This window comes from Lonchura striata, chromosome 3 (assembly GCF_050655825.1).
Source record: "Lonchura striata isolate lonStrDom1 chromosome 3, ASM5065582v1, whole genome shotgun sequence".
In the NCBI taxonomy this organism is placed as follows: domain Eukaryota; kingdom Metazoa; phylum Chordata; class Aves; order Passeriformes; family Estrildidae; genus Lonchura; species Lonchura striata.
Genome location: NC_140705.1, coordinates 99,329,154 through 99,348,502, shown reverse-complemented (window position 1 = coordinate 99,348,502; position 19,349 = coordinate 99,329,154). Strand labels below are relative to the sequence as shown.

Below are 19,349 nucleotides of genomic sequence, written 5' to 3'. Positions count from 1 at the left end.
AATGAGGAGCATGCAGAGACACCACTTGTCTGTGCAAGCAGTGTATTAGAAGATGGTATAGGACTGAATTTCATTGGCTGTTCCTCTTGGATATTTCTCCTAATAACATTTTCAATTTTTAATGGCTTTTTATTTTAGGGGTAGAGATTAACAAAGCAAAGGCAAACAAATTTCATGGAATATTGCCTACTTATGGACAATTTGTGTGGATATAACAAACTTGCTTTCTTCCATTTATTGCCAAGAGACAGTGTGTGAATTTAGCAGCATAAAGGGTGGGCCCCAGGAGCTGGAAATGAAGGAAAGAGATGAAAAGTGGTTGGCAACGTACTTTTATTCAGCAATCAAAGGATGGCTGTTCCATCATATTGCCCAATATGTGTGTATTTGTAAAAAAGAATTGTAGTCAAAGAAGCTTTGTTTCAGTTTCTTGCCACATTAAGCTGTGATCTAGAACTGGATTGAAAGAAAAGTTGACTTTTTTTGCTATACTCTGGCCCAGAAAGAGCATCTGATAGATAGCCAAGTTTGCAGATAACTCTGAGATTCTTAGTGGCCCACAATGACAATTGATGGTGGTATACAACAAGCTTTTTTCTGAAGTACCCTTAACAGTAATTTTTTACCATTATCTTGTCTTTCATTTTTTACAAATATACTTTTAATTTGTACATAGGTTAATAGTGTTTGGTGATGAGGTTGGTTTTTTCCCTTTTCAATATTACGTGGAAATGTATTCTGTCTTAGATTTTTTAGGTTTTTAAAGTGAATATAGGCATATGCTTACTTGCATTATTTTTCATCACTCAGTTTAAGAATAATATAAAAGAAAGGAAGGAACATACTTTTGTTACATTATGGCTGATGAAAAACATACCTTAATAGGGACCAACAGGAGGATTTTTTTTTGTACTAACCCTAGCTTTTTTTATATACAAGTAAAAGTCTGCCACTTGTGTTGCCTGAATTGGAGAGGAAGGAAGATTAAATATTTAAAGATTGATCTCACTCTCTCTGACTTAATCCGAAGTTGATTTATTTGTAGTTCAGAGTAAGGAATTCTGCTTTGCTTTGTGTCAGGAGAAACATGAATTGAATTAGTTTATTGTTCATAAATTTGTCTTCTATTACTCATTGCCTCAGCCATAAAAATTTTTGCCTATTGTTCCTTGGAGACTTATTATAAGAACACTGTGAATCAGATTAACCACGCCAGCCTGAAATTCACTTTTTCCATGATGCTTACCTGTGTTCTTTGAAGTACTTTGTTGATCTCAGAAACAGAGCAAGCACTGAATACTAATGTTCTTCTGTATTTTGAGATACTTGTGGAAATTTATGGGAATTTAAGCATTGGGATTTAATCCCAAGCTTCTGTGATTCTTTTCCTTGACTTTGATAATTCAGTTCACATGACATTTAAGACTGTCAGCTGCACTGTGGAAAGCTGTGATGGTGATAGGCACTCATGGAAACCAGATGTGCTGTATCTTGGCAGCTTTCTCTGGGTTTGCTGATGGAGGAGCAGATGATGGGATGGGACAGTGAAGCAGCAGCTGTTACAGAACTGGTGAGGATGTATGTGCAGGGCAGTGGATATCAAATACAGGCTCTGTGTTTTAGGTGCAGGACTATTTATGGCAGAATTTGGGGTTAGAGAACACCAGTGTTTACAGGTGCGTGTAACTTTAAGTCTGTGAGTAAGGCCTGTGATGAAAGAATTGGGGTGCAGAGTTTGTCTGCAGGCCCCATAAGTACAGATATCCAAATGGAGAGACATGGCTATTGCTGTTTGGAAGTGTGTTTTCCTGAGCTCTCCCTTTCACAAGTACATCAGCTATTGGCATGTTGCTTTCCTCAGTTCTAAAACTTGTTTGCAGGAAGAAATTATGCTCAATTCCTCAGTTTTTGGATTCCCCAAGTTTTAAGCAGTTTTGGCTAGTGCTGTGTTTTTATAATTTCTCCTTTTTGTGTTTGCCTACCTTTTGACCCTGAGGTATGTAAATTGTATTCTTTTCTAGACCAGGAATCTTTACTTACTTCTGTTTTTCTTTCTTCATTAGAACTACTGGTACTAGACTCCTAAATTTTTATCCTTACCTTTGTTTGTTTCACTTGGGAAGTTGCATGATAAATCTCCTACAGACATGAACTATGTGCATAAAGAAGTTGAGGAGGGGGGGAAACGAAACCAAAACATGTTTCCCAAGACTACCCTGCATGCCAACAGAGATTAAATTTTTTTTTACTTCCTCAGCATCTCCCACTCTCCATTTGCATTCATTTAGAGATGAGACATTCACAGCTGAATGAGAGCCTCCAACAGTCCCAGACATACGCAGAGTTACAGAGTTTATAAGGTTCTGAGGAGTCAGCAGGGGAGAGTGTAAAGGGCAGCTCTGTGGCAATCCTATCTCTTTTCTTGTCACTTCCCTTGCACCAGCTCTGTCACATTGGTTGTCCAATTTGATGGAAAACAAACTTGCAAAAAAGAAGTACATTAAAAATCCATATGATCCATCAGCATCCTTGTAGACTTCCTCTGCAGAGAAGGCATGTAATTTTGGTTTAGTTTTATGTACCTGGGAGAAGAGTATTCATGTCCAGTTGAATTGTTTGTAACATCTCTTATATATTTCTTTGTGGCTGATGATGAGCTCAGTTCAGTTCGTTAATTTGATTTCCATTTGATTTTCATTTTTTAAGAATTAGTTTACTTGCTGTTTGGTGCTTCTCAAAATTTAACTTGTTAGTGTTTATTTAATGCTTATGCTTATCAGAAGCTATAAATAGTTTTTCACAATAAATATGCAATTTCATGTTTGCAAATGGTTGTTTTTTTCCCCCATTCTTACAACAGTCTTCCTTCAGGAAAGAACAGCTAAGAGAATGAGAACTAATTTTGTAGGTGCTAAAATTCTTGAATTTATTGCATTTTTTTTTTAGTGTTTCAAATTAGTATGTTCCCAAACAGCCTTAGAAACTATATTTGAAACATAATTAAACCCCTATATTTCCATATTTTGCTGCATTGCTGAATTCCTTCTAGATTTTCTTTAATACATTTGTGAAACAACTATGTGATCTGATTGTTGTAAAGTGTGAGACTAATCTTTTGTTCATTTTGGGCTTAGATTAGTTTGGAATATTTAAAACAAGATTAGGTGCTTTTTTATGTGTGTACCACTGCACATTTGGAGGCAAATCTTAGGTAAATTTTTATTCAGTTTTGGTACTTATTCTTTCTGCTGCTGTCAGTGTTATGCTTGCTGCATTCTAAAATTTGCACCTAGTGTATGAAATTTAGGTAATTAATTTATTATCCCCCCTTTTGAATGTTTATTTCACATGGGTTATGAAAATATAAAACAAAAAAAATGCAGTTCGCTGAACACATTAATTAGTATTAACTTAGTTAAGTGTTTTTGATTTTGTGGGAGAAAATAGGAATGTACATACAGCTGCTGTTCAAAAATACTTTATGGGTTTTCCCTTTCAAAGAAATTGTTTTACCAAAATTCCTCCTTTCCAATATGTGTCTTCTACAACTAAATAAAAATTGATGCTCCTTGGTAATGTTTTCCTCTTGATAGTATTTCTGAGAAACACATTCCTCCTGATTAATGGATTTCAGTGCTGGGACTTTGAAGACTGGTGATTGTCCCCTTGTTTTCCCCCTGGTGGCTACAGCAGTACCTTTTTGCTGCTTCACTGTTAAGGGGGGTGGTGAGAGGTGAATGCATGCAGTAAACTCTTTCTTGAAGATTTTTTTAATGGTTAATGTATCAGTAAAGTCGCTTTTTATGTTTTTTTCCAGATTTCACAATGGCCTCTTAAATGTTAAAGATGTTCTTACAAGTTTTGACAACACGGGGAATGTCTGTAAGTCACTGTTTATTTAAGTACAGTCCTATGCTGATAAAAGTCTAACTGTGCCAATATAAAACATTTCTGTATGAGCCCTCAGTAACCATTTCATTTAGCTGGGAAACTCCATTACTGTGGTCAGGGTTACCATAGCATTACAGTTTTATGCAGCACTGTTGTTTGTGTTGGATACACCCTTAAGTTCTCCCAGTGCTGGTTATTTTTGATTGTGGCTATGGTGGGAACATTAGAGCAAGTGGACTGGACTGGATAAAACATTAGTTTAGCCCATTGATTTGTGTTGGCCAGGGTTAGCAGTAGCTGTGTGAGGAACAGCAGTGCAGGAACATGGGAAGCAATCAGGTAGTCCTAGCTTGGTGAGAACAAACTTGAACCAGAGAAACACAAAAGAAAGCACTCAGTCAAGTTGTGAAATTCCTCCCTACAGAATGTTTTGGATCCTAAAACATGAAATAAATTCAAAAAAGGGGAAAAAAATGGTGCAAGAAAAATTTCCAGTGACTGTCAAATATATAGACATCACTTATGGCTTAGGAAGTGCTGGGTGTTAGGAGAATAAATGGGGCAGTAGGATGATATGTTTGTCCTGATCTTTCACTCTTGTCTGAGCATCAGTTACTGGCTGCATTAACCTGAGGCAAGATGAACTCTAAGTGGACCATCAGTGTCTGACCCAGTATGACTCTGCTTCAGTATACTTATTAATAAAATTATCTATGCTATTAATGGACTTGAATTATCAAATTGTGGTAGGTGGTAAAAACAAAGCTGGGCAAACATTGAAACATTTTTGATGCGATGAGTAATTACTATTATATAATTAACATTTAGATATATGCGTATAATTGTTGTTTGGTTATTCTGCCTTATATTTCAGGTTGGTTTGTTTGTTTTCACAGAAGTAAACTGATAAAGTTGATAAAGTTTGCCAGATATTCAAGAAATATACACATATTTCCCCCTACTTATAAAGCCAATAATATAGAAACTGTTTTGATATATATGTTTTATCTCAAAATTCCAGTCTTAATATTCCAAGCTATGTTTTGATAAACATTAGTTCATTATATAACAACTTAAACATTTATTTCGAACAGCAGAGAAAATGCTTTCTGTGTGTGTGTGTCTAAAAATGCTTCAGGTAAGGAATCAGGACAGTGTAATATGGTAACACAATTTCTTGCTCTTTGTGTGGGTACTGAGTTTCTGCTCAATCTACACAGATTTCCTTGTTAACACAAAGAATTTATTCTGCTGAAGTTCTCATATGCTTTCCTATTGATAGATGTGTTGTCAGCTCTTCTTCCAGTATTTCAGCTACTTTTTTATTGATTGCAGATGGTAGAGCAAGACTTACACTCTAATAGGCACACCACCAACGCAGGAGTAATGTGTCATTTGTAGTTCTCACTGTTTCTCTGTTTATACAAAGATTCACATTTGTCCTTTTGGATTCGGAATTGCTTTGAGGGTTCATGCCATGCTATTATACATAGCCTTTGCCAAGTCATTTCCAGATTCAATGCTTCCCTATTTTAAAATGTCTTTGTGTCTGTCTGTATGGATCCACATATTACTGATTTATGCCTGTTTTACTGTGCACTCTAGATTACATGCTATTAGCATAACTATAAAATTATTATCTTTTGGCAGCATACACTACTGGCTTGGAGTGTAATAATCACACTTTTTTGCTACCACCTGTATGGAATAACTGTTGTCAGTATCCCAGCCAGAGTAACTAGGTGCCTGTCGCACCGTCATGGTGAAGTTCTCCCAGCCATGTGTTTACTGAGTTGCTCTGTTTGGGTCATACTTGATGGAATTTTTGTGCACTCCCATTATCTCTTAATTTGAATTGGCTCTTTCTTTGATCTTTTCCTATGTATTTCTTGACTCTCTTTGTGTTAACCCACTGTGGAAATTATAAGGGTGTTGTGTTATCTCCTTTTACCTCCAGAGGTAACTACTATTGTCTTTCTAAAATTAGGTAGACTGTTTTTTATAATTTCTGTAGTGTTCTACAAGAACATTTTATTATCAAACCATAGTGTACTGATAAAACCCCCCAATGTTTCTTAAATGCTCTTTGACAGTATCATATTATTTCTCCTAATATTTAATACTAATGGAGCTAGCTAGAACTCAGTGTGCTATCACAGCAGCGTGCTCTGTGAGGGGGGTGCACTGAATAATTACAACTTCAGTGTTCTTTTGGGGCACACTGTTAGCATTTATTTACTGGCCACTAAACTTCACTTAAATGAAGTTTAAATTTTAACGACTTGGACTGAGTTAGCACAAAGCAGGGAAATGTTTTAGTATTCTGTGTCTTTGTTTTGGCTGCCATACTGAATATTTATCATGAGATTAATGGTTTTCTAGAAGTTAGTAGATGATGAAATAATTTTGTATGAAGCAGAATAGCTTTTGTAAAAACTTAATTTTGTTTTTAAACATAATAATTTGTTTCAAATAACATGGTTTTTGTAATTTGGGGGGAGGTTTTTTGTTTCTTCTAGGAAGTACTTTCTGTTAAAATAAGCTCTTTCAGGGAGTGTTAATATGGTCTTTCAGTTTCCCATGCTGATCTCCGTGCTTATGGTCTTTGACAGCCACATCACTGTATTCCATCAAAAGAAAAGTGATAGAGCAGACTCCAGTTAATACCACTGTCTCTATACTCCCAGTAGATATCAACTCAGTGCATGATGTGCCACTAGCTGGCAGCATTATATAAAATATCAATAAGCAGCTTTTGAGGAGTACTTGTGATTGCTTCCAAAAATGCTGCCTTACACCAGAAAGGCTTCCGGATAAAAGGGAGCCAACTGCAGTAGCTGTCAGTGGTATATTGCAGGGTCCCAATTGTTAACTTTGAAAATTGCCTCTGCACAATGGCTTGTTCAAACTTTGTATTTGTATACTTATACTTGTATTCTGTCTTTTTAAAAAAGATTTCTGAACATGCATTTGCACTGTAGGATTGCCATTGTGAATGAAAATTCACATTACAAGTTGCAATAGGTTTTCACTTTCTCGGAAAAATGTGGAAGTTTTTTTCTCTCTGCTCATCCTTTGTGGGAGAGTGGTTTCCACATGAAAACTCTAAATGAATTCTCCACACAGACAGGATGTATTGCTAAATGTACTTCCTTCAGCTTTAGTTCTATGCATAAACAGGAGGCAGGGAAAAGAGGACTGGAATGAAGGAAAGGATCAGTCTGTTCCTTTTAGACAGCAATATGCCATCTGTTAAAAAGAGGGCACATGACACCATCTCTAGTCCTGAGATAGTCCTTTAAAAGAACTGATGGATCCCAGGCAGAAGGTTCAGTGGTGGCATTATGGGATAATATCAGCTGGCCCCTGGAACCACATGCTATGCTCATCCTGGCAGAAGAAATTGTCCAAAGATCAAGGAAAATTCTGCAAGGGTGATCTTTTGAGAGTGTCTCCTTCCCTTGCCTTTCCAAGTGGGAGAAAGTAGTTATAACTGAAGTGTTTATGACTCTATCCCAGAAGTAATCATTGCAGATTTAGATTAAGTGAAATTATCAGGGCCAAAATAGAAACCTCTTTACTATTTGCCCCCAGTCTAAGCAAGCTACAGGCTGTGTAAAGGAGAATTTTAATAAGTGAAATACAGCATATTTTTGAATGTTCATCTGATATGTTTCTGTCTGATGTTATCACAGAAACAAGATATTCCAGAATGCTCAAGTAGTATAAAATTGAAAATTTACTATATGTAATAACAAAACATTTTCTTGTAAACTGCACATAGCATTAGTTAATAATTTCATTTTCAAGAAACAAGATGTTCAACACATACTCATTTTATTTTCTGCTTGACTGAGTGTACAATTATATGTTTGCAACTAAAAGAGCAGCAGAGGGTGCTACAGTTACAGAGCTGCCCAGGCAAACACTCCCAAATTGTTGCTCCTGTAGGTGAGTAGACCCTGTAAACACATAAGCTTTTCATTTGGGATAGATGTGAACAGGATAGTTTTAAATTCTGTTGCCTCTGTTTATAGAGGAAAACAGGTAATTTACATGAAATCCAGGAAAAGTAGAATTATATACTCACTTCTTTCTTGATTTTTTTTTTATTTTAATAGTTTAATTGGTGGAAAATGTTGCTGTTTCATGAAAACGTAGTGTTTGGGTATAGCTACTGTTACAAAACACTTACTCAACATCTTTAGAACTGTTTTTGTTTATGCTAATTTTACATTTAGAAGTTCTAGTCTCTGCAACAAGTTTTTTTTTGAAAAATTTGTGGATGTTCTTTTTATGTTTCCAAAATAAATCAGCTAGCTAGATTGAAGAATATTTTTGCCCTTCATCATGAAATTACATAAGAGAATGATTTTCCCTTAACTTTCAAGTTTGCATCGAGGTTTTTTGGAAACACAAATTAGTTTTTACATGTTTTTCAGTTTATATTAATTTTAAAATTATACTTAAAACTGGTAGTTATACAACTTTGTATAAAATTTACTTCAGAAAAATATTTTAAAATTTTCTTTAAAACAAAGAACCTTTTCTTCTTTCCTCTATTCTCTCAAATAACTAAAGCAAGAAGGATATCTTCTTTCTGGTAGTATATGAGGATGGGTTTAGAGAGCAACTTGTTTCTTCAGAGCTCTCACTATGTGTCTCAGATATGTGCACTCCTCAATGGAGTGATTATGGCAGCTACTGAATGATCATGCTTGGAAAGATAGATGCCATAAAGTTACCTGGGGACAATCACCAGCTGACATCCTTTATGGCAGCAGAGGCACTCCTGTATTTCATGGAATGTTACTTGGAATCAACCAGGGAGCAGAGTGCAGTTTTCAGGTGCTGCTGTGGAAGTTTCTCACATTGTTTTGAATTAACATCTGGTTATCAGTGGTGAAAAGCCTGCCAGCTGGCATATGCTTCCTGCCTCTCTGTGCCTGTCAGTATTCTCACCTGAAGATTCTGCCACCCATTGTCCTCTGGGCCTTCTCTTATTTCTCTAGTGTGGCAGTCTGAAATGATTTACCATGTCAGAACCTCAGAGCCCCTTGGAAGTCTTCAACAAAAAATAAAATGTCTGGAAGAGTGTTTGAATAGCAACGATACGTGTAGTTTTGAATGAAATATTGCATTTATGATACCTACAATTTACTATTCACTGTGCAGCTTCCTTTTAAATTAAACATTTCATGATCAGGGTTAAGAAAAACCAGCTGTTTCCTCCCTCCCTCCTTCATCCAGTTCACTTCAATGATTCAGTTTACAGCATCATCCCAGGCAGTCACGTTGACATAACCGGCATAAGGCATATGGAATGGAGCAGAAAATAAGTATATGGAGAGAAGCAGGCACCTTTTAAATTACTATTGCTACCAGAATTGTTTTTATGAGATTGTTCTTTGATGGAACATCAATGATTTTGTCTGTTTTAAGTACTGTCCTGAAATATTCAGCTTTTCCCCCACTCACTAAAATCTTCTGTTTATCAGGAACCTGTGTGTGAAAAGAGAAGTCATAACTGTGGTCAGTTTTCCTTTCCTCTAAAGTACTTTTTTCCTACCATGTATTCCAAACATTATCTGTCTTTGTGCCTCTACTTTCAAGCATGGCACCAGCTTAGAGAACTGGGAGATGAAGAAGCCCAGTTCAGCCCCTCTGAGTACTCTCCTTCTTCCTAGGTCACATTGAAGTTTTTGTAGGAACTGGTTCTCCTGTTCAGGTTATTCCAATGAGAACCTTTAGGTAAAAATATGTGAATCTCTCAGAGCAACTGCAGTTACTTTTCTGTGTTGCTGAGCAGTTTTTTGTACCTTGGCATTCCGATTAGCTGTTTTGGCATCATCTGTTGTCTTAATCTTTAAAAAGTAGTTGGCATTAGTAGGTTTCTAAGTGTACTACTCATGCTAATCTTCTACAATGTGAAGTATTTTTGAAAGTATTCCATGTATTCTAAATGGATTACCATGAGAAATTGGATCTTTTGATTTACATTAATTAAAACTATGAAGATACATTATAACACCTTGGAACACCAACTGTAGTATTTTGGTATAAGGAGAAAAATATGAATGATTTAAATTAATTTTGTGGGGTTTACTTCTGCTTTAGATAATTTAGCTTAGTCATGTCTTTAATTGAGACAGGGCAGGATAACAATGGTAAAGCACATCCCTTTAAGATGTGCTGTGCTATTAATACAGCTTAGTCTTTCAATACATTTTAAATTTTTCTCTAAAAATATTTCAAATTTGAGTATAATTGAAGTAAATAATTTCAAATGAGTTTGATGTGCACTGGGTTGTTGCCATTTGTGTGGAACTTGCATGTTTCTTTGTAATCATTCTTTTTGTTCTCACAATTCCTTTCACTTGCCACATTCTAGCCATGCTTTCAGTGCTGCTTTTTTTTGAGTGCTGAGTATCTCCCTTCTGTTTGACACCACCACATGATGCTGGTGGTTTCTGATGTGCACACTGGATGGAGGATTTTTCTGTACTGTATTCTAGTCTCATTAGTGGCTGAAGTGTGGCAGTAGCATGGCAGTCCTTGTTATTTGTTTTCGCTATACAAATGCAGCTGAAATGTTATACAGAACTTGAATCTTGTTTTGGTTTTGTTTCAAGTTTGGTTTAGAGAACTTTTCAAAAGTTGCACTGTATTTAATTTTTTAAAAATCATATTCAAGTGGGTCAACTCATATCTTCTTTTGAAAATGTAACAGTGAAAGGTTTGAATTCAATTTAACACAAATTCCTAAAATTGTATTAAAAAGACCATACTTTGAGTAAAATATTTCTAGAAATGAAAATTTGAAACCTTTGGTGAATATATCTACTTGAAATGTTTTGTCTGATGATAGTTCGGACTGAAAATATGATGAAAACTGATCTACCTAGCAGTGACCAGATGAAAATTAGATGTAGATCTAGTATTCATATACTTAGCTTGATAAATTAAATACTGTTATTGAGAGTATGTACATTTAAATTAAATGACATCAGGTTTAAGCTATTATTTAAAAAATATATTTCAATAATATATAAAGAGATGGATAAGACATTATGTCAGAAATATAAATAACTAATTTTTGGTAAACTTAGTGGATTAAAAGACCCTCCTATACAAATGGTTTGGTAAACAGAAAATGTGTGATGAGCAACTGCAAGTTTGTTGGAATTACTGGAGTCCAGCCTGTGTGCAGCCCACCTGTCAAAGTGACTATCCCCTAAACAAGGATTTAGAACATACTGGTTCTAGCAATGGCAATTTCACATCTACTCTCCTTAGTGGTAGAAAATATCTCCTCATATCTAATGGTAGCCTTTTTTTACTAAAGCTTGAACTTATTACTGATTTGGCCCTTGGCAAAACTGAAATTTTCATTTGCAATAGCTTTTTAGGGATATTAAATCATCAAATGACCTTGCCTAGATCTTCTTTTACTTACATCCAGCAAGCCAAATTCTGTCATGTTTTCTTAAGCTGCCATTTTTGCTAGGCTCTGACTTTTCTTTAGACTCTATACCTTTGGTTTGTATCTTTCTTGAAGAGTGTTTGTTAAATCTGGGCATAGTATTCCAGTTGAGACTTCTATAATGCTAGGTAAACCAGGAGATTTTGTGTTTTACAGCCTGTAATCCCAATATTTAATTTTCTTTTTACAACAGCATGACTTTGACTCCTGTTGAGCTGTTGACTTGCCATAAAATCCTGGTCCTCTTCAGAAGGAATCCGTTATTCCTGACTGTGTATTTCTATAGCAGATTATTCTTACCTAATTTTAATACCTGCTGTTTGTCCCTGTTGAACTTCTTCCTGTTTCCAGACCTCTCCCAGTTCATTGCTTTTATCCTCTGAAGCCTGTCTTTCAACTTCCTGGACTTCTAGAATTGATAAATTACTAATGTAATAGGCATGTTCCTTTAGATAATCAATGAAAACATAGAACAGAGCACAGTGTACTGTAGGCATTTATGGAAACTCCATCTGTTAAATTCACCTGCTTTTATAGCAAACCATTGAGAATTATTCCCATTATTCTCCATAGCCAGTTTTCTTCATCCATTTAACCCAATTTTATTTAGCCTGTTTCTTATGAAATTGTCAAAAGACTTTCTGGAATTTTGATACAAGACATCTACTCCTTCTGCCCTATAAACAAGCCACTTATCTTGTTCCTCTAGTGAATGGGTTTTTAATTAAAAGCTGTAATTTATTTTTTGTTGTTATACTTTATCATGGAATATGCAACAAAAGAATGAAAAACATGAATCTGTTTCAAGTTTTTAATTATGTGAAGATGAGGGAGAGGTTGAATTGAATGAAATATTATACTTAATTATAGAAAGCATAATTGTCTTATGCACTGAAAGTCACCTGATGATTCTCTGCCTTACAATTTCATTCATTTTCTGAAAGCTGTTATTTTAATTATTTATACTACAGATATATCCTATCTAAGCTTTTATTCATAGTTCTGTCTTTTAGTTCTTTGGTGTCCTGAAGGAGAACTGCAGCTACTCTGAGCTATGTACTGGTTTTGTGACATGTTTGGTAATCTAGCAAAAATTAGTATAGGATTGTAAAAGTCATCCACCCTAATACCCTTTATTTCCCATCTCCCTACTATTGATAAGTGTGACAGAAAGTGAAATAATGCAAGGTTTGGGGTTTTAAAAAATTATTATTTTGTCTGGGGCCTTTTTGGTAATTTGGGAGCACTCAAATGTGTTTGGGTCTCTTGCACTGGAGAAATGGAATTCTGTAATAATATTCAGGATTAAAAAGAAAGAAATTTGAGCCCATTATACCTTTTAACACCAAGTCCTTGTGTATTGTATTTTTGTCAAACTGTGACCTATGCTTTGTGAGTTAAGTTTACTTTCTTCTCATCTATTCTAGTACTGATTGAAGATGTGCTTCACTATCTGAGGGAGTTTTTTAACCTATTAGTTTTTAGGTTCCCCTTTATACTTAGACCCACTCCCATATTTTAAGGCAGTACTTGTTGTCATGTTTAAACATGTGGTTTCTATCAGATCAGAAGATAATACTGTTGTCCCCAAAGCACTCTTCTTAATTTTTAACAAATCCAGACAATATCACATTTGTGAAACAAATATTAGTTCCTTTTTAGTGGTAGGAAATATTCCTAAACCTCTATTTTTGTTAAAGAGCTGTTCATGGTTAGAAGTGGGAGGCAGAACCAAGCCATGTTACAGTGGTGGTACGCAGAGAAGTGCCTGATTTCTAACCTTTCCCATGTGCAGGTTTATTGCAAGATCTTTGTTAAATTTGCAGTGTTGTATTTTCAGGAGTGCCTTCTCACTTTAAATGGCACCCATTGAGTGTCAAAATCAGACTTAGAGCTATGTAAAAAAAGAGTTTTGGGCATTGCTTAACTGAACTTTAGATGCTCTGACAATAAAATTTTGTCCTCCTTCAGGTAAGAAGGCCTTTCTACACACTCAGTGGCATGACCTGGAATTCACCACAGCTGATACTCTGAGACTTGTGTGTCATTAACACTCCCTCTCTTTATAATTTCAGTTCTTAACTTGATGCATTCACAGTCTTAAATCCTGTCCTTTATTTAGATGCTTCATCTGTGTCTGTCAAAAAGAATAGAAGGTGTAACTTATTTTTTGGTTTGTTTAACCTTCTGTGAGGTAGCTGCAGATTTTATGTAGCATTTATGTGGTTTCAGACATGAGTCTAATGATTGTAACACTTAGAAAGTAGTTTCATGAAAGTGAGGGCAGTAAGCATACCTGAGTTAGCAAAGAGAATGGGCTCAGAGCTTTTTTGTGTTCACTTACTGGAGCTCCTTTTGGACAGTAAGACAGGAAACAGTATTACTAAATGTATTTGGTAATCCTTCATGACTGTGTCAGGAAAAACCCCACTGCTATCTGCCTATAAGTATGAATTTAGAATGTGAAGACAGTAACCTACCTCACCATAAGCTCATTCCATAAAATTTACCTACTCAAACAGCTGAAACACTGTATAGTCTTAAGCCATTTTACAAATCAGCACCTTCGTATAAACTCTGTCAGGCTAAAAATACTGGAATATCTTCATAATAAAACGTAACAGAACAAAGCACCTTACAGGGTCCTTTCTTTTTGCTGCATATTGGTTCTCATTTTTAAATTGTGGCAATTTGAAGCAATTTGTAAGTTTACTTACTATTTAATTGGACATTCCCAAAGTAGAAAATATTAATTCCTTTTGTTTCTGTGGATAAAGACGCTGCTAAAAATGAGCTTAGCCAGATAAACAGAGGGGGTTTTATTACTAGTAAGAATTAATTTGATAATTTTGTCCACAACCATAATCTGCTTTTAAAATCATGCATTATATTTTCTGTGGAAAATTAACCACGATAAATACCCTATAAGAAAGGCATATTTAGCTGCACATCTGCTGTGGGAGAAGCTTACTTACTGACAGGTGAATCTGAGTCCATTTTATGATTATTTCCTAGGTTAAAGTAGGAGAGGAAGATTCTTAATCTTAGATTCTCTTAGAAAATATATTTATCTAGGTGGGTTTTGGCTGGTTTTGAATGAACTAGTGGAATTATTTATTAAGCAGCAGTGAACTGTCAGTATTTATGTACTGTAATGTTTCTCTCTTTGTCAGCTGAGATTAGCAGGCATTGCTTTCAAATGCACATCTGTGAGAAAGTGCTGAAACCAAAAGACAACTATTTATATAAAACAGCTCCTACCAGGGCAGAAGATTGATTGATAACAAGGACTGCATTTGTTGCTGGTTTTAGATATTTGTGTCTCGTTTTAGATTAATAATAATATTTGAAAAAAGTTGAAAATTCATAAGTCTAAGGTACAAACTGAAGCTTGCATTCAGTATTTATTTTTTTTATAGGATATTTGTCATTTTCTTGAGCTGTGTTTAGATTTCATAAAACACAGTTTTAATTGTTTTTCCTAAAGAAACTCTGACATATACCTATCAAGTTAAAGACCTTATGAATGTTTAAAAACAATTGCATGCAGCAATTTAATTATTCTTTGCTGTATATTATCTCCTGTAAAACTCCTGAGGAATGTTGTAACTTTTCTCATAAAGAAGCAGGCTTTTTACTTACCATAAAGTTGAGCATGAAAAGGTATTGAACTGCTTTGTAAGCTTTGACTTAAAAATAATGACATGTAAATAGTAGCAGTAGCAAAAAGAAACAGTTTACAGTGGTTTTAAGCTGTCTCTTTAAGCTACTCAGAAATGCAGTAGGACTCACAAAATGTTAGAGATACACAGGAATAAAATGGTCATACAGGTTTTGCATTTAAAAATTGAGATATTTGTATTTTTTAAATGGGCAGTAAAATATATTGTCTTTGAATATACATAATTCAAATAAATAAAAACAAACAGGTATCAACTAAGACAATAAAATCACATGAATCAAAGCAGAGATGGACAACTTTTGGAAGTCCTCCAAATAATGCCTTCTAATTGTTTTCTCAGCTAAAATTCTTGTTGAATTATTTCCCTTGTTTTCAAAGCGCCTGTTGAAAAAGAAGTATTTGTCCTTCCAATTCCCATTGAATTTTCCTGTTCCAGAGTTAGAAACATGCTGTCATACCTAGCATTGAAAAAAATGTAAATTACAATAGAGATATTGAAAATATTTTCAAGATCAGCTACTTTACTTCATTCACTGCAATCTTTTTTGTAACTCTTAAATGCTTTACAGTGTAAATGTTTGCATAGTGCAGGAGCCAGTTGCACATCTCCCATGTTAATCTCCAGAAGTTATAATACCTCACACTTTCCATTGGCAGGCAAAAGTATTTATAATAGCAATCAACATATATAGTATAGATTATTAAATACTTAATTTTGTTGACAGTAGGTACAGCACAGCAATATAGATAATTTCAGACAAATTAAAATTGGTAGAGGCTTTAAGTTGTTGTGATTGTCATTATTTCAAAAATTTATTTCCTCATAATTACTGTAGTGTTTCCTTTTGAGGATTCTCTTTATGTGCTCTTCAGAAAATGATATGGTAAATATTTTGTGTTGAAGTACACATTTTATGGTTTGATAGGGTAGTGACAGCCTAACAGAAAGGAGAGATATGATGCCAATTAATTCTGGAATGCTTATCCAGGATCAGATTGAACTGCTGATGAGTGAGAATAATGAATGAAAATTCTGTGGTTTCATATTGTGAAATATATTTCATGTGTTTTCAATTGTTTCTTAGCATTATTTTTTTATTTTTTAGAATAAACAGATTTTTCTATGTTTGGCATTTAAAGGGCTTTCTTGTAACAGCTGGATGTGAACTGTCAAAAAGAAGTAGGCAGAAAGCTGGAAATGATGAGTCCAATTATCATAGAATGGTTTGAGCTGGAAGGGATTTTAAAAATCATGAAGTTCCAACCCTTCTGCCATGGGCAGGGACACATTGCACCAGACCAGGTTTTTCAGAGCCCCATCCAGCCTGGCCTTGAAGACTTCCAGGGATGGTGCAGCCACAACTTCCCTGAGCAACCTCTGTCAGTGTCTTAACCCCTCTAACAATAAAGAAAATTTTCCTAGTATCTAATCTAAACTTGCTCTCTGTCAGTTTAAAGCTGTTACTCTTTGCTCTATCACTACATGCCTTTGTCAAAAGTCCCTCTCCAGCTTTCTTGTTGCTCCCTTTAAGTATTGGAAGGCTTTTATAAGGTCTCCTTGGAGCCTACTCTTCTCTGGGCTGAACAACCTCAGCCTGTCTTTATAGGAGAGGTGCTCCAGCCCTCTGAGCATGTTGGTGGCCTCCTCTGCACTCTCTCCAGCAGTGCATGTCCTTCCTCTGCTGGGCCCCCAGGGCCTGATGCCGGGTTCCAGGTGGGGTCTCAGCAGAGCAGAGGGGCAGAATCCCCTCCCTGGCCCTGCTGCCCACGCTGCTTTGGGGCAGCCCAGGACACGTTTGGCTTTGTGAGCTGTGAGTGCACATTTCCAGCTCATGTCCAGCCTCTCACCCAGCAGCACCCACAAGTCCTTCTCCCCAGGGCTGCTCTGAGTTTGTTCTCTATTTTCACCTGTATTTGTGCCTGGGTTTGCCCTATCCCAGGTGCAGCACCTTGCCTTGGCCTGGCCTTATTTGCACAGTTACTCCTGTTATATACTTTCATGAATCAAAACATTTAAATACAGGGATTTGATTTGAAACTTCAAAGTATTTCTTGTTCTACAATTACAGACGTGTGCTGCTCACAAGAGATTAGTCTATGATTTAAAATTTGTCTAATTGGCATGGACTTCTTAATGTGTGTAAATATATAGTTATATAGAGCTATTACACATAATTCTATATGTTCATATTATATATATGTAGAGGAAAACCAGTTTTTTTAACAGGGTGTTTTTCAGTAAGATATTATCAGAGATTTATTTTACCTGACAGTTTACTTTGACCCTGCCTGAAATAGGATCTTATTGGTGACATAATTATTGTAAGATCATGAGAGTAGAACTGCAATGTGCCATCTTTCCCCAAATGTTTGAAAGCATTGTCAGCTTTTGAATTACTGTCATATTTTTTCAATTGTTTTTAGTACAAGTCAAATTTGACTTGCCTTAGTAATATAAAGAATCTCATTGTCTTCAGCAAGGCTTGTCAAATGAATCAGAAACATTGTCTTCCCTTTAAAATTGATTAAAAAAAAATCCCCACAAATTATTTTAATTTGAATGAGGTGAGAATCTAGTAACTATTGAAATGTTTTCTGTGCTGAATAATAAGGAGCGTGATAATTGAAACTTGGCATAGAAATGAGCAGCAAATTCTACTCTTTCTCCTCTTTTTGAATTGGCAATTTGAATGTTGCATAAAGAAGTTAACGAAACACACTTAGTACTTGATATTCTAAAACCACAATTCAAAAAAAGAATATTTAAGTAATACAGTTGTTATATATATAAAAAACTGCATTAATGTAATATATTTTATAGATACATATTCCATAAGGTGTGTATGTGTATATATATATATATATATATATATATTTGTAGAATTTGTAAATTTAATCTGTATATGAAACAGTTTGAAGGACGGTGGCAAGTACTGCCACAGTTGTTTGCTTTCAATCATTAAATTGCTTTTTTTCCTACCAGGAAATGCCATAGCTGAGGTATGGGGAAAACATCCATGTTGCTTTCTGATGCTAAGAGGTGATGACTGCAGGAAGGAGTGGGAATAACACTGAGACTGATAAGAAAGTGTCAGAAGACAAGGAGAATGTAGGGGAGTAGAATGAGTGGAAAAATAGTGTCTGGGCAAGAAGGAGAATTGGAAATAAAGACAAATTTGATTAGTTTTCTTCCAACAGATTGGGCAGAGAGGAGTCTTAATGAGATCACAATGAGTAAGATTAATGTGTCCTGAGACTAACTGGGCTGAGACTAGAAGTAGGAGGTGGAAAGAAGGCAATGCTAGCTCAGCTTCAAGGGGGCTGGCGAGAAATAATGGGTGCCCCAGAAAATGTCTCCCACTGGGCCAGCAAGAGAACTGTATTTCCAGAGATCTGTCTAATCCCTTCCTGTGCCTGCTCAGGTGAAATATGTATCTTTTTAACTGCTGATCTTTTTAGACTGCTGCATGTTTTAATTTACCTAATTTGTGGAATCATAAAGAAATTAAAGGTAATCTGAAAGTCACAATCCTGCTAACAATTTGTGGAGGAGCTGATGCTCCAGATGATGGGATTTTTGGTGTTCAAAAATACTCACAGGAGTATGTTTTAATTTTAAGGCCTTGGTTTTACAAAATGCATCATTTTGCCTGTGCAAATGGAAATATCAAGGTTTGTGCAGGTGCTTGGAGAACAGATTTCCTCCCCCACCTGCCAGAAGGTTCTCCATGATGGTTGGCTTGTATGTTACTTACCTCAAAGATTAAAGTCTGATCTGCTGAAGCAAATCATGGCTGAAATGATGATTTAAACAGCAAAAGCAGACTGTAAACAAAAAAACCCCAAAAAACCCAAACAAACAAAAACCAAACGAAAAAACCAAAACAAAAATGCCAAAACAAAACAACACAGAAAAAAACAACAACAAAAAACCACAAACAAACAAAAAAAAAACAAACCAAAAAGAGGTTCTAGGTGCTTTAGGCTCTTAAGACTTAGTGGATGTTTTTCCTATTTCTGTGCTTCAGGGCTTCATCTAAAGAAGGCCTTGTTCTGAATTCTAACTATCCCCAGGTCACCATCATGTTCTGTAAGAAACATAATCAGCAAGGACTGTAAGGTGGAGGAATTGTTCTCTTAGGGATAAATTAGGCTCTTTTTCAAATAAAGATACTGAAAAGCAGACAATGAATAGCCTTCCTATGGCTTTCTAGCCAAAAGCTAGAGAAGCCTGCTCTATTAAAGGGTAAGTTCAGAAAGCAAGAGAAGGGTCTGTATTTAACTCAAGTGTGA

General features: G+C 35.5%; 1 protein-coding gene across 4 annotated transcripts in view; it reads left to right on the top strand.

Moving 5' to 3' along the window:
• CAMKMT (calmodulin-lysine N-methyltransferase) overlaps positions 1-19,349 on the top strand; it is a 208,971-nt gene that overhangs the window by 10,706 nt on the left and 178,916 nt on the right. For all 4 annotated transcript variants that reach the window (XM_085575956.1, XM_085575955.1, XM_031504266.3 and 1 more), the window contains one exon: positions 3,818-3,882. In XM_085575956.1, coding sequence (XP_085432082.1) covers positions 3,818-3,882 — 65 coding nt within the window. The remainder of the gene's footprint in view (positions 1-3,817; positions 3,883-19,349) is intronic.